This window comes from Trichinella spiralis (assembly GCF_000181795.1).
Source record: "Trichinella spiralis strain ISS 195 chromosome Unknown Scfld2, whole genome shotgun sequence".
NCBI classification, from domain to species: domain Eukaryota; kingdom Metazoa; phylum Nematoda; class Enoplea; order Trichinellida; family Trichinellidae; genus Trichinella; species Trichinella spiralis.
In genome coordinates, this window is record NW_003526941.1 from 11,049,159 (window position 1) to 11,064,969 (window position 15,811).

The 15,811-nt window shown below is 33.2% G+C and overlaps 4 protein-coding genes across 4 annotated transcripts; 1 reads left to right on the forward strand and 3 right to left on the reverse strand.

Annotated features, from left to right (window-relative positions):
- Positions 1–1,750: 1,750 nt before the first annotated feature.
- Positions 1,751–3,902, reverse strand: Tsp_07879 (piggyBac transposable element-derived protein 3). Its single transcript, XM_003381280.1, has 3 exons — positions 3,620–3,902; positions 2,162–3,579; positions 1,751–1,837 (listed from the first exon to the last, which is right to left on the reverse strand). Exons 1-3 carry the CDS (start codon positions 3,900–3,902, stop codon positions 1,751–1,753), a joined length of 1,788 nt encoding a protein of 595 aa, XP_003381328.1.
- Positions 3,903–7,208: 3,306 nt separating this feature from the next.
- Positions 7,209–8,700, reverse strand: Tsp_07878 (hypothetical protein). Its single transcript, XM_003381281.1, has 3 exons — positions 8,682–8,700; positions 7,903–8,091; positions 7,209–7,330 (listed from the first exon to the last, which is right to left on the reverse strand). Exons 1-3 carry the CDS (start codon positions 8,698–8,700, stop codon positions 7,209–7,211), a joined length of 330 nt encoding a protein of 109 aa, XP_003381329.1.
- Positions 8,701–9,058: 358 nt separating this feature from the next.
- Positions 9,059–9,466, forward strand: Tsp_07877 (hypothetical protein). The gene has a single exon (XM_003381282.1). The coding sequence runs from the start codon at positions 9,059–9,061 to the stop codon at positions 9,464–9,466; it is 408 nt and encodes a 135-aa protein (XP_003381330.1).
- A 4,092-nt stretch (positions 9,467–13,558) lies between these two features.
- Positions 13,559–13,993, reverse strand: Tsp_07876 (conserved hypothetical protein). Its single transcript, XM_003381283.1, has 3 exons — positions 13,954–13,993; positions 13,752–13,841; positions 13,559–13,710 (listed from the first exon to the last, which is right to left on the reverse strand). The coding sequence occupies exons 1-3, from the start codon at positions 13,991–13,993 to the stop codon at positions 13,559–13,561; spliced, it is 282 nt and encodes a 93-aa protein (XP_003381331.1).
- Positions 13,994–15,811: the final 1,818 nt, after the last annotated feature.

Genomic DNA, 15,811 nt, shown 5'->3' on the forward strand with positions numbered 1-15,811 from the left:
AACGCCATACCCAAATGCAAATTGGAAAACTGAACTCATTCGACGAATTTAATCTACACAACTGTACGAAATAACAAATTAAATCATAAATTTCTTGACACAGTTCATCGTTGAACTATTATACATAATTGGAAAATCTGCCTTGAAAGTTTATCAATTTTTATGCGTATTAAAATGAAAAAAATACTCAAATACTTGAATACACATGCTTTCATACTTTAAATACAACAGGAAAATATGTTTTAATGTAAATTTCTACCTTTATGCAGTTTCTTTCACTTGCCGCACCGCAACCATTAATGGAAAATCTCTCAAATGAAAATATTAACCATCGATACAACGCTTGCTTTCCTCTGATTGGTCTGTTACTCTGTAACCATCTTATCGGTGATTTGGCAATTGATTACTGTATTTTACGGTATTTTTCATTGTGAACTGTAGTTTCATGATTTTATTTTTACACTATACTTCAAATACCTATTTGAATATTTTTTACGCATTGCTTCCTCCATTCACAGGCAGCGTCGAACTGAAACTGATGTTGACGTAATAATCAATGAAAATTTTTTAAAAATACTTTGACAATTAAAGCGTTTAATATTAAGTGAATTTCAACTTAGTTTCAATTTCTTTTCTTCTTATAGATGTACATAAATTTTTTTTAATATTTTCTTCTAAACAATACAGAATTGTGAGTCATTCAATCACCCTCTTGTTTTAAATATGAATCACTAATTTAATATACACACATTTATTTATTATTTGATAATTGCATAGAAAAAATAAATAAATAATCACCAAAAATTATAGTGCAATGAATGAAATAAAATTTAAACAAAACCTTAAAAATGATTGCTTGGAAGGTGTGAACAGAAATTTCAACTTGGAAAAGCCTAATGCAAATGGCCATACCAATAGCATGTTCGTATTCAAAAAAGAAGACAAATTTCTTCATCGTTATGTAACTAATTATAAATCAAAGAACTGCAATTTACCAAACGGTTTCTCATTGTTCAGTTCTCATCTTCATTTGGGGTACATTTTGAAGTATGATTAATCATTTTCATAAAATGAAAATGAATACAAAGTGAGTGACTGGTTTAGCACTGGAAGTTATTTCTCAGTTATTTTGAAAATGAAAGTGCACCTCTTCTATCCACTATCAAATGGTATTAAAATGTAATTGTTTCAAATCAAGAAACTAAGCATATAATATTGAATGCTCATGCAATTTTCATTCATTTCTCCTTACAATTAAAGGCAACACAAAATTCTCTATTCTAACTGCTGCATTATGGTTGAAGAAGATTTAAATATAACCGTGCCATTCATGAAATGACTTTGATTTTTTACTGTTAGCATTTATTTCGCGAACGTTATTTTGAATTCCGCAAAGTTTAGTCAATTTGAAAATTAAAACACATAAACCGCATGCTCAATGTTTGTTAAATGCTTACACACTAAACGGTGAATTATATCACAATCATTCGAAAAATGATTCAGATCGATTCAAATTCGAAAATGATCTAGCCTAATCAAATTGATTAATGAGAAAAGTTTCCGCCAAAGTGAGCCGGCGCGGATTTATTTGTACATGTGCGGTGGAACTTTTCCTTCGCGTTCACGTATCGGTCAAGATTTGCATTGGTAATATATTGCCATTGGTTGAAATAACTTGCAATATGATTCGACCTCATGTAAATGGTTTTTATTGGACTGTAATTGTTGGGATTCCATTAGCTAATAATTTCTAGTATTTGATTAGCCAATAACTCTCAATTTTGAATGGGTGCAATATCCAATGATTCATTGGTTCATTTTGCTTTCTTTTATATTTCTGTTACAATTATGCTAATATTAAATGAAATTTGAAATTCTAATTAACCCTTTCATTATGAAATTATTTTCCTTCAGCAGAATTGAAAACTTTTAATTCTGATCATTTTATAGATTTTAACTGTGAAATATTTTCACGTAGTTAGATGATTATTTCTAGGTTGTTGGAACGAGATTTGAAACATCAGCCCTTTGTTTATGCATCAATAAAAGCAATTTGCATAAAAAACTATTTTCCAGTTTAATTGTTTCATACATTACTCTAGCTCTAACGTGTATGATAACTGCGAAAACAGTTCCGTTCTTGTGTAAGACATAAAAAAACCTGGCATTTGCTACAGCTAAATTGTACTATTTTCGAGCAAAGCTTGCATCGCATTCGCTTTTCGCTAGACAAAGGCCAGTGAGAAATTTCGTCGTAGCGCAAATCAGCGGCTAAGGATCTCGTCAAAATGCGGGTTCCTCTTGTAGTCCCATCTGCCGTTGGACTGGTCGACAAGCGTGACTTCGGTCCTCTTCGAACAAGTTCAGATGCTTCTTCAGCATGGCACAGCGAACTCGCTACACTAATAGTAAAATCCAACAAGTTCAACGGCTTTTCTGAAGAGCCGGAAAACTCTTCGACGTCTTTTCGGTAAATGAGCCACGCATTTGCTACTGCGGAACTCAGCAACCAGTACAAGATTCTTCGGTGCCATTTTTTGCTTTTGTGGTCCAATTTGTATAGACCGTTCAGCATGTTGCTTATGTGAACACCACCCATCGACTGTCTGTAGTCGTTGACAATTTGGGGAACAGGAACTTGGATGAACGTTTTACGTTTCATATCATACATCTGCTTTTCCACGACAGGATCCGTACCGACAAATGTAGAAGACAGTATCACTGGGCGGTTGTCCAACCACTTAACAAGACCAACACCGTGTTTGGGGTCGGTGACGGCCGCGTATGAACCCCTACCACGTCGTTTGAGGTTCGAGTCGTCTTCCAGTTTGGCGCCTCTCAGGCGGTTCGATCGCAGAGTTCCAGTGCTCCATATTCCCATCTCCTTCAGCATCACTTGAACCTCGAGGAAATTAAAGTGACTGTCAAAGTAGACTTTGTGGTTGGCGTGTTTGGGTAAAGTTTCGCACAACTTCAACACCACATCTCCTGACACAAAGCCGGACGACATTTCAACTTCTACTTCGTTGTCGTCACAAAACAGGAAGTCATATAGGAGACCAGAAGCACCGCATCTTACATAAATCTTTATTTCCCATTTATTCGGTTTACACGGAAGCGGCTGACGAATGCCGCAACGCCCTTTGAATGGTATTACTGATTGGCCAATGGAGTGTTTTTCTTCATTTTTCAGTCCCCTGCAAGACTGAAGAAACAAATTGAGAAGAGGCCGGACTTTGTAAAATGTGTCGTAGGACGGATGGTGTCGGTCAAGAACGGCTTTTTCGTTGTCGTTGAAGTGCAAAAAACGTAAGAGTTCAATAAATCTGTTGCGGCTCATACTGTTCGCAATTGAATCCACACGGAAGTATGCCGACCAGTACATTCTGAACTGTGGAAGCGTAACCACTCCCATCTTGAGAAGCACGCCGAGAAACGTTTCCACTTCGGTTTCAGTTGTTCTAAACTTTGATTTCTTCTGTGCAGCATAGATATTTGTGTATTCTGTTATTAGACGAATTGCATCTTTGGTGATAAAATATCTGAAGTAGTCAACTGGACTCTTTTCTTGTTCATCGCCTGAAATGTGGTTACATGTACAAATGCATATTTGAATTACTCGCACTTTCGTCCATGGAATCTTCTTCCGTCCAAGGTACATCGCGATTGACTAATCGTTGGCTTTTCCACTTGAAATTGAACGTCTTTTTTCGTCTTCTTTCAGATACCTCAATCGGCGTTTCTTCATCTGAGCTGAAGTTTTCTTCCTCACCATCTGCTAGCAATTCAACTGACTCATCAGAATCTATATCAAGTTCAGAATCGTCGGCATCCGGCAAAACTATCAGCTCTGGTTCCAAACGACCATGGCAATTTCTTCTAACATGCATATCAACGTTCATGTTCACACGCAAACAAACGATAAAAACAGGGAATGATTTGGTTTCAAATCCGAGTTCTTTATATATTGGACAAAATGGCGAAAACAATTTTGACCCAGCCACCAATGACTAATACCTGTGGCATGCAGACTTGTTTTTCTCAGTTTTGAGCTTACAGATTTAACTACACTCATCAAGCAAGCATACGTGCCAGTTGTGTCGATGAGAAGAAGCCTCAGCTACAGAGACAGACAACTGACAGAGAACTAAACGTCATTCGTGTACATTCTAGTAACCGGCAGGTATGCAAAACATATTTTTGCCATTCACCATCTGAAAATAACTAGACGTAGCAGCTGACGTGATAGCTGACTACAATAAACTTTTATAAATTAGATGATCTGTTCCTCTGCTTTGATAAAATCGCATTTACCAATTCATCTGATGTGACAAAAGACGCGAAAATATCTGACAAAGGCATATGCAACACATTTATCAAACTCTTAGAACAAAGCCGCATTTTGTCTAACTGGCGTCTAAACGACCAGTAAGAAAGGTGGTGAAAATTTAGCCTCAAGTCGAAAATACTCTTAGCATCGCGCAAAATTAATTTCTGGTAGTGTCTGTTGATAGTTCAGAAAAGTATAAATTATTGTTACAAAATAGTTCTCGACGAAATAAATTACTCAGATGGGATTTCAAAGTTCATATTCGATCCCGGAGTTCATCGACCCCTTGGGGTCGATATCGACCACTTTGGCTACCCCTGCCTCAGGCCAATCGGAGAACGGGAGGGACAAATTTCACCTGGGAAGCACCCCTGCTGTGTGCGTTAACTAGCAAAAGCAGCTAACTGAAGAAGGACATATGTTAAATCTACAAAATATGAATTCAAATTAATTATTAGTACAGGACAACGTGATGTACCTCAGCACCTTTACTCAAGATCAGTTATTATTATTATTATTATCGTCACTCTCCTGACACATGCAACGACTCTCTCTCATTCTCGTTAATCGTTGCTATCCAGAACAATTAGCATTAATGTTTTTCTGTTCCTTGTAAACCTTACTTTAAACAATGAATAAAAACATAATGATACGTACAACTGTATGTTTTTTATGTAAAACTCGAGCATAACAGACTACAATTACAAAGAATCAAACATTCGTGGTTTGTGCAAAATTTCAGATAGACTGACAACATTTTATATTTGAAAATTCAAAAATGACCCAAGCAAACGGCACTGATCAACAAAAATTGCCCACTAAAACATAAGTATACCAGTAATGTGCGTCTATAAAAAAATGACCCGAGCAAAATGGTGTCAATTTCTATACTAAACTATGCGTGACAGCTACTGAAGCAACGCTGATTTGCATAATAGGGTAGACAACGTGCGCATATTACCGATCAAGTCTACGCATTACGCCTATGCAAAATATAACAGCTATTTTTCCTTCAATATTTTAATTTTAAATTTGCCTTTTACTTTACAATTTTGAAACGTACAAAAAATTAATGTGTATCAACTGATAATGTAACCAGATGGGTGATATTATTGAAAGACTTATTTATGAAAAAATTTTCAAGTGAGATTTCGGCATTTGAAATAACAACAACTGGTTTTAACTCATTGAAATATACATGCACTCGTGTAAAAAGTTTTATAAAAAATATCAAAATAAAACTTACCCTGATGTACACCGTTTCATGCGCGCCATTCGAAATCTATCAGCGATGAGAGCGTAATCTGCCTTTGATTTTCCTTTTCCGAACCAGAAAAAATGCTCGTCTGTAGAGATTTTCAAAAATAAATCTGATTTATTCAGCTAAAACAGCTTAAAAGAACAAACAATCACTGCAGTTTCCATCATGCAAATCTTGAGCGTTCTCACACTTGTCTGTCAACTTGCAACATTTTTAATATGGATTTGTCATCAATTACTGTATATTATAATAACCTAAAAATCTTTATTTACATTGTAAAAATTTATCTTCACATTTTAGTTGAACTGAATCGAAAAATATTTGTCAACTTTTACTTACTTCAAAAATATTAATACAAACACAATTAATAAATATTTTACATAAATTTAAAAAATGCATATTTTTGTTTATTTATAAAGATGTTGAGAGATTTTTTTCTATACCTACTCATCATTATCTAAAACTCCCCGTGATAAAAACATTACTCCTGGTACGAAAACAACGGTGACGCAACGCCAGCTGCACCCCTTGTTTTTCTCAACGGTGAACAATGGAATCGCAATTAAGTGGTCAAATGGTCAGCGTCATGCCATATACCTGCCACAACTCCGGTGGTCAGCTGCTGAAAAAGCGTCAAAATGAAACGGATATGACAGCGCGGCTGTTCAGACCAGGTGAAGCCGCACAGTACGAGCGATTGCGCAACCATCCCGGTTACTTAATTGTTTTTCGGAGGTTCAGGTCAAGAAAAATGTATAATTAAGAGTGAGGAGGGACAATACAAGAAAGAAAGTTATCCTTTCAGACGCTTGAACCGCTCTTGAGCTATCATTTCGATATTGGTTTCCTTACTTTTACTGAACAAACTTGAATCCCACATCATACGTTGTTCAGATCAGTTACAAGTTGAAACCTACAGTCCACTTACAAAAGAGATCTACAAGTTCGAAAGAAAGATTTCTTAACAAAAGTTATTTTATTTCTGATTTTCAAACAATTTTAGCTGAAAAATTTTCGACAAATAATACTGTTATGAAGAACAAGAAATGCACTTTTTGTGTCGAATATTAATAAAGTGGAGCATTTTATAGCGGATGTTATTCAAATTTTTACTCCCATCACTTCCGGGTTCTGTCAGTTCAGTCACTGCAGACCTTTGCAACTGTTTCGCAATCACTTGTTGCGAATGCAAATGAATATTCTTCAATAAACTGCAACTGTTTTGCAAGTAAATAATCTCCATGAAGTAAGCAAACAGCAAAGCAAAAGAGAAAACTGCCACCGTGCGGAAACACGCATCCGTGTTAGAGGTGATGATGGTTGGAAGTTAACGTGGCGGATATTATAGTTGAAATGATTGTTAGAATGATGATCCAATAATTTACCAGTATGCACGGATAGCCGGTGCAAATTTTCGATGACATCCGTTGAATTATGGAGATGATGATGAAAATTAAAAAAAATGTCGTTCCTGTAGTTGTGAAGCAAACAAATTCTGGGCTGCTGGTCGATACTGACAGACACAACAGAATGCACAAGGAAAAAGTTATCTACATAAAGCGAAGAATGGTATTTGTGGCCACAGACGCAAATAATCAGTATTATAATTCATAATAACTAACGGTTAAACATTAAACACTGCATACAACTAACTGTATGCATCAGTTGAGAAAGTAGTTTAAAATTCTGGATTATGTATGTTAAACAATTTTCAACTGGAAAACTCTGGTTTAGTTTCACTTTAAAACTTAGAAAAAAAATTTTTTAGTATGCTCAAAACTTCACTTTAAACAGAGCAAACAGTTTTTGATGACGATATTTAAACAGACATGGAAAATTATGAGTTCATAATGAAAAAGAAATTCAGAAATTATCATAAATTTCTGAATCAAGAATTGCAACCCACTCAAAAATCTTTACTACACACGATAAAACAGATATTAAACTATACATAAGACAAGATTCGATTCGTAAACCACAATTTACATGCCTAATTATACATCGCATATTGTGCAAATAGTATAAAATATGCGCACAGATAACAAAACAGCAATTGCACATCTAACCAAAGCACTAGGCTAGCTGCAATGGACAAAAGACATATAAAGAACACCATCAAGATGTTTCAGAATGCCAAAATGAAGAAAAAACTGCAAATCACAAAAAGAAAGATGTACAGAAAGAATTAAAATACACAAGGAAAGCAAACTATTATTTTTCCCTGGCAATGCCAATTAAAAATTTTTAATTAGTGCAGTTTAATTACTGGCAAAAAATTGACAAGTTAGGTAGCTGAGCATCAAAGAAAAACCCAACAGCGGCACTGCAATGGACAATTCTCGGGCTCCGTTACAAAAATCGCCAGTACAATAATAAATTACACCTTGAATAGTTTCCAAATCTTTTGTCCATGGCAGCTGTACACGGGTATTCAAATTTTGCTCCTCTGTTCCATCTTCTTTTTGTTCAGCTGTACATCCTTTAGCAATTAATTCGTGTTCTAAATAAAAACATACATACATATACTGCGTACAGAAAATGTTTTCAATTATTACAAATGTATCAACAGCCATACTGAAGATAATACTAATAAAAATAACTCATCATCTTGTAATTTTATGCAAATCAACATATTTCTTTGTTCTCAACTATGATAAATAAATAAATAAATGTTAGCTTGTTTATAAAATTATATTATTAAAGGAGGTAGAAAATTTTAATCAGTTCAGTTAACTTGAAAAAAAAATCAACTCTATTCAATCAGCGATTTATGAATTCCCAAAACACTCATTGATACGCAACACATTTGTCTCAAAGAATTAATAAATTACATATTCACCAATGAATGATTATCCTGTAACAATTGAAATTAACAACTCAATTTTGAAAAAAAAAGAAACTAAAAGTTTCATTAATTAATTAAAAAATTTCTGAAAATTAAATTAAATGTTCTGAAAAGAGAATGCAAATTTAACATCGAACGACAATTTGTGTTTACTTTAAATAGCTGAAAATGAGGATCAAAATGAAATTAATCAAATAAAATATGCGACACGCTCTATCAAATGACAATTCGATAAAATGAATGACGTGAATCCAACCGTATCATTCATTTTTATGAATAAATTATATTATAATATATTCGTTAATTTTTAATTGCTCTAAACTGTTCGCTTTTGTTATGAACTTTCTTTCTTCCATTTAATATACAACAGCTTGCTACTGCTTGAATTGGTGTGGTCAACAAAAGCACAATCCCACATAAGTGGAATAATTGATCAACCACTGTCAATGACAATACGCTGTATTTTCAGACACATTAAAATATTTCGACCGACAATCAAAGCCAGTACTAGCTGCCACCGCAGGTAAGCAAGCAACAACTATGTCGAAACACTTGTCACAACTCTTCACAATTAGTGAAGAAAATTGAATCCCAAGAGAAAAACACTAAGCACTTTTGCTTTATGAAAGCCAACAAATTCGCCCTTCAAGCGATCAAGCCGTTCACTACTGCTACAAATCACAAAAGTCAATATCGACATTTAAGTGAACTTCGACAACAAAATGCAAATATTGATTTTTCATTACAGTGTGTAAAATTGTATAAATGCTTTTGGATTGAAAAAGGAACATCCAAAAAGCATGACAAATTAAGAAAATTAAGAAGAAAACTTTTTGAAAATTTTCGAAAAGTCAATTTCTGCTGTCATAAATTGAAAAACGCAACAGCTATTCATCTTGATCGTCTCGATTGCAGTGCAAATCAATTACAACAGGCGTCTCCACAAACCAACTGCGAATGCAAGTGTTGTCAGCCAATTAACCCCTTTCTATACACACACACAAACACACTTTATAATAATTATGGCTGATTTATTTCTCACGTATATATATATATATATAGATAATCCTGGCAAAATGAAGTTGGTAACTGGCAAATGAAAATTTACCAACAACATTTATTATTATTATTAATATCCATCTGTCGAACAATTCAGACAACAACAAATGCCACTTGGAGATATTTATCTATCATATATAAAATTCAGCTAATGCTCAAAAGGCTTCAAGACAAAAATTCCGCTTCACAACTAACAATAATAATAACAAATGAAAAAATGAATGATCATTTCTTCAAAATTATAAATACTCTTTCAATATAGCATATTCAAATTAGCATTTATATTCTATGTCAAATTAAAGCAAACGTATTTGAAATGTACAACGAATGATGCAAACAGTTGAACTTTCAATTTGGGTTCAATATAGAATATATGTAATTCACAATTGGACGTTGAAATTAAACTATTATCTACAGATAACAATCTTTGTGCTATTTCACCTTCAGTAAAGCCTATTTCTTCACTTAATGAATGCAAGCAAAATCGAGAATACCTAGTAAACAAATGCAAACGCGTCGTGCAAAAGCGGACAGTAAACAAATTCATAAAACAAGTTAATCAGCTAATTTATTGAAATTATTTGATCAACTCTTACAAGCTACTACTGAACTGATTAAAAATAATAAACACCAAATTAAAAATTTCGCAAAAACAATAAAACACTGTACTGAAATCTACAGCTTCTCAATTTTCAAATAATATAATTATGAATAACGTACTGAAATTATTCACTTATGAACATACCCTGATCAATAATTTTCCAACATGTGCCAGCGCACTGTACACTGCCAGATTGACAGTTATCGAAATCCCGCCCCAAACATGTATAACATCGAAATGGTGCACCATTCTCGGATACAGAAGTAGTAGTAGTAGCAGCAGATGATTCGGCACAGAACACTGGCAATACTATATAAATTTCAACAAAAACAATTACGCTATTTCACATAAACAACAACAACAACAAAAACATACAAAAGAGGCCAGATAGGAATAACGGGTATATGAAAATACTGTACATTATCGTGCAATTGTCAAACAATGGCCAAATTAGATTAGCTCAAATCAGAGCGTTGCTCACTCAACTGCCATACAACAGGTGCAGTAACGGCCGGCTTAATGCCACACTGCCAACTTTACACAAGACCTGTTCTAAACTGACAAGAAACAAGACTAACCAGGGTTACAGTATTTTGTAATTATGATTCGCAGGTTGTACCAGTATAATTTTTTTAATTTGCATTTTAAACAGTAAAAAATAAAAATCAGTAACAGTTGCGCAGCACAACTTTTAAACGTTGTGAAAAGTTATTGCATTTGGAAATTGAAAATAATACTAAAAATGCAAATATAAATGAATATGTAAATTATTGTGTATAGTAAAAAAAAGTATTGCATGACTTTTTTATAATTAAATTTAGCAAGGAAAACTAAAACTTTGTAATATGCAATAACTGATTTGATAAAAACGAAATGAAATGAAATATAAAATTAGTTTAAGAAAATTACAATTTAAACTGAAATTACACTGACAAATTGCACGCAAATGTTTGTGAATTTTTAATTGATTCAAGAGTTGAAATTTTTATCTAAAAAACAACTGTTTCTAAAACAATTGGATGCTTTCAAAAAATTTTTTTTCAATCAATTGTAAAAGAAGCTGATTTGAGTTGTACACGCGGTTTCTTGTTACGCAGAAAGGTTCTCAATTTGCAATCCAATTTTACATTGAATAATTTGATTGTTGAAATAAAATTGAATCGCTGAAAAAAACAATAAATAAGTGCTGTTGAAATGAAGTGAATTGAAATCAAATTTGAAATTATTTCTTCCAGCCGAGGGAAATTGTCATGGCATTTTTGAAAGCAAGAATCCAAAGCAGACAGGATAAAAATTTCCTTTTCAATAGATGGTAATTGATATGGTTTGATTTTGCATAATTATTCTTATTCATTTATTTATTTTGAAGCAGAATAGCTGGCAGTTAGTTTCCAATTTCTTCAACCAACATTTCACTTGTAAATTGGCGAATAATTAATTAGTTCTAAGTAAATGAGGATAAAGCAAACAGTTCATTTGAAATTCTCCATCATTTCACTTATTTTAAACAAAGAAGAAAAAATATTGCTTTTCCATTTTTGTTTATTGAAGCTGAATTCAAATTTGCATAAATTCAAAGAGCACAGTTTGTAGAAATATCGGATGGACAAAAGTAAACAGTGAATAATGCAGTTGTGAATAGAATTATTAAATTAATAATTCACATTCACAATAACAAAGGAAAACAATTTGGAAAAGTGCTATTTGAAAATTGCGTTGTTCTTACAGTGTCATTTTAATTTCAGCAGCAAGCAAATTGAATAAATATTGAAAATCAGTATTATTCTACTGGTTGATCAAAGTCGTCATTCAATTTCCGCCGTGTCATGGTCAGAACTAATGTTAAAAATACCGTCGTTGAATCATGCGGAAAAACGAGTTTTATCAAACGAAACTTATGCAATCCAGTTGAACGAAATTTTTACAACAGCCCAAGGTTAGGTTTGAAAAAATATTTTCAAAAATTTCACAATTATTAAAAAAAAATACGGCAATTTTGAAATATTTTGCAAAATTTATTATGAATATGATTTTTTTGCACAAATTGTACTTATCAGCAGAAGTATCTGCAAAATTATAATGAATAATAATGGAAAAATAATGTCAGCTCTTTGGTCGTGACATTTTTAAATATTAAAACAAAAAAAAATAACTGACACAAGTGTTAAAAAAGTAAAAAATGGAAATTTGTCTTTGCATAAATAAACGACACGAAAAAAATCATTACGTAGTTCAAAATTGAAAATTTCACGCAGCAATAAGAAGCGTATTTATATATATGTACAGATATGTCGTTAGTAGTTTTTCTTTTCCTTTTCCATGATTCATCCAAATCAATCCAATCTTACCACAGTGACATAAGCTGAAAGCAAAAAAAAAGGAAAAAAAAACAAAAATGGGCGTGGTCTTTCTTGATCAGTTTTCAGCATCTTTTTTTGCCAAACGCTAAAATATGCCACGGATATCGGCGTGTACAATCGACATGTCAACGTTTGCTGATGGCCTTTGTACGCTTTTGGCTAGGCTAAGCGACACAATCCGCCACATCAGCATGATTCAACACGTCGCCTGATTTGCCTATTGATTGCATTCAACGGTAATTTCTTGGTTAAACAACAACACTACAAAAGGCATGCACATTTCTGCAAATTTCTTCTTGCGCCACTTTATGACAAATGTTGTTGCCTCTTTTTCCATTTATTAATAGCAACACTGCTTTTGATTCAGTTCAATATTCCATTTTGCATTACTATTATAGTCTTATTCATTTGAATTCACTTATTAAATTTGTTTTTCACCAGCAAAATTATTGGTAAGTAAATTTAAATTTCCATCACAAATCAACTCACCAAATATATACAGTATTGGTTTTTGTTTTCTTTGAAAAGTAAATAAATAAATTTTTTCGAGATTTTTTGCTATTGAAAAAAATTAATGTTTTCATACTGTAAGTGTGTGGAGTAAGATTGTATTTTCAGGATTAGTTGTTTATTTGCAAAACGAAACATTATTATTGACGATAGGATTGAATTTGTAAAAAAAATTTTCAAGTATCTTATTGGAAAATTAAAAACAGAATAGTATATCAATTAAATTTGTTCAGCGGTTTTGAAGAAAATTTAACGAACGAACGATGAGAAATGAATTTTTCTGTTGCTTGAATTTTCACTAATCACTAATTAAGTAAAGTATCGACGAAGCCACGTTTATTACGCTAATAAGTAGAAACAGTTTCTTTCCCAAACACGAGAAACCTGTTAATGAAGCCTTATTGTAAGTATGCTTTCTTTAAAATTAGTAACCGAGCTTGAATTTACTGAACAACGAAATTCTACAAATTGTATTAATTAAAGAATTTAAGTTTATTTTGCATTAATTTTGAATAAATTCCCAAACAAATGTATATATATATATTGCAAACTAGTATTCTTCTTTGACTTTTACTGGTTTCATTGAACGCGGCTATTTGCAATCATTATCCGCCCACTCGGGCATGTCAATCTTCGTCCGTTCAGCACGTGTGACAGGATATTGATCGCCAGCTTGCCCTGGGGAGTGGTCTAAGATCCGATCGCTAACAAAGTGGGCAAATTTGTCAGCAGACTTTGCACTCTCTGCAGAGACAGGCTCCAAAAGTGCCTTGTAAACTGAGAACTATCGTTGACAACAATCTGCTGCGCTCGATGGGCAGCAAAAGTTGCGCACAGAAAAATCGTGTCAACGTCAAAATTGGAACCTGGATTTTCTGAAATTACATTTGACATAAATAATCAAAAATGCACCAGAAATTAAAATTCATTACAAATTAACAGCAAGTTTAAATTTTTTTTAATATAAAATTAAAAACCATATAAAACTAATACATCTTTCTGAAATTGCACCAAATTTATCTTGCATTTTCTGATCCACAGTTTATGATTAAAATTTCATTTATTCAGTTTCAGTTTTTTTAAATTAAATTCAAAATGTTAAAGGTGTTGTGTACAACACGTGACATGTACAGTAGTACAGTTGGTTTTTTTGCACATGATCCATCAATTGAACAAATAATAATAAAGTACTAATGTTACAGTGAAAATATATCATTTTTGTAAAGTGAAATTTTGTTTGTTTCTTCTATTACGAAGAAAAAGAGAAATTTAAATAAGTTGTTGTTGTTGTTCGATTGAAGAGAGTTGGAAAAATTGCTAGCTAACTAGCTGTTTAGCTGGTTGAAGTTGATGAGCAGCGTCAGTTTTTCAAATTCAACCTCTTCTTGGCTGCTGACTCTTCTGGTATTTCTTCTATTTCGTTTAATTGAAAAGTGTCGACCATCTGTCGCCAAATTCAGCAGCAACAGCAGCTTTATTTATTCAGATGTGTTGAAAGCACATCATCCAAAATACACAGCTTTCAGCAGTAGAGTATTGATAATTGAAGTTGATGAGAAAAATATCCCAAAGCTTGATCCAAGGTCGATCTCCTTATCATCGACAAACACTTGACCAGAGTGTGGTGACAATGGTCACACCTTGACCCGGAAAACATGAAATTTACATTTCTACTTTCGTCATCTCACATGCTCTATAATATGGTGACAAATGAACAAATTTTGCAATCTGTTTTCTCCTCATCATACTCGTCATATTTTTTGATGAAGAAAAAACTATTTTTTTTCCCATCCAATTTTCCACATTTCAAACGTAAACAATTCTACGTCAACCGTTGGAACAGCTAAACAACAATGATAATTGTTTGCAGTAGAAAAATTCAAAATATTATTTCCACGTATTATTGTTGAAAAGCAAATAGAGTTTGTTTTATTTATTCGTAAATTCAATTTCATACCTCAGTTGAAATTTTTTCTTTTCTTTTGAGAAAAAAAAATCCCAAATAAAATGATCGTGAGAAAGTGAATATAAAGCAACAAATTTTTCCATTCTTTTCAATCGAATTGAAAAGCTGGTGGCGTTTTTATTGATTGAAATTGACAAAAAATATCCATCCGCATATTTATCAAAATTTCAGCTAAAAGTGACTAAGCAGACAATGAGCAGATGTTTCAAAAGTAACGTGTTGTTTGTTGTGCTGCTGCTGCTGGCTGGCTGGCTGGCTGTGAAATGGTGGTTGGTGATTGCAAAAAATGTCCAACTCACTTGGCAACAATGCAAATTTGCATTGTTGGCAAACAACAGTATTGCTAATCAAACAATACGGTTATCGAACAATTTGCCCCAGTAGCACATCCGGATTCCAATATTAGCTTGCTTGTATGAATGAGAAATTCAATTCACTTTTTCGACAATATCCAATGAATATATTTTCATCATTTTACATTTCGGTTTGTTCTATTATTATTATTATTATTATCGAATGTGATTCCTTTGAATGCTGTCATTTGAATTCTTGCCAACAGCAGCAGTAAACAGGCTTTTTGCTTGTTTGCTCACACTTTGTGAATTTCTCTCATTCTCATTCTCTCTGTGTGATTTTTCTTCTCTCGTTCGTTCGTTGTCTCTCGTCAGCCCCAACCAAGCAGAGCAGGCCCAAGCGAGCCATTTTGTTCATATAAATAATTTCAACTTTGCTCATTCGAACATATATCAACCAAGCTAATTCGGTACTATAATTTCCATCATCATCAGCTTTCTTCAGTGCAATTTGATTGATGCCGCAAAATTTCTCTTATTTGTCAATTAATTTTACACAACTTTACAAATAACACCACATTACAGT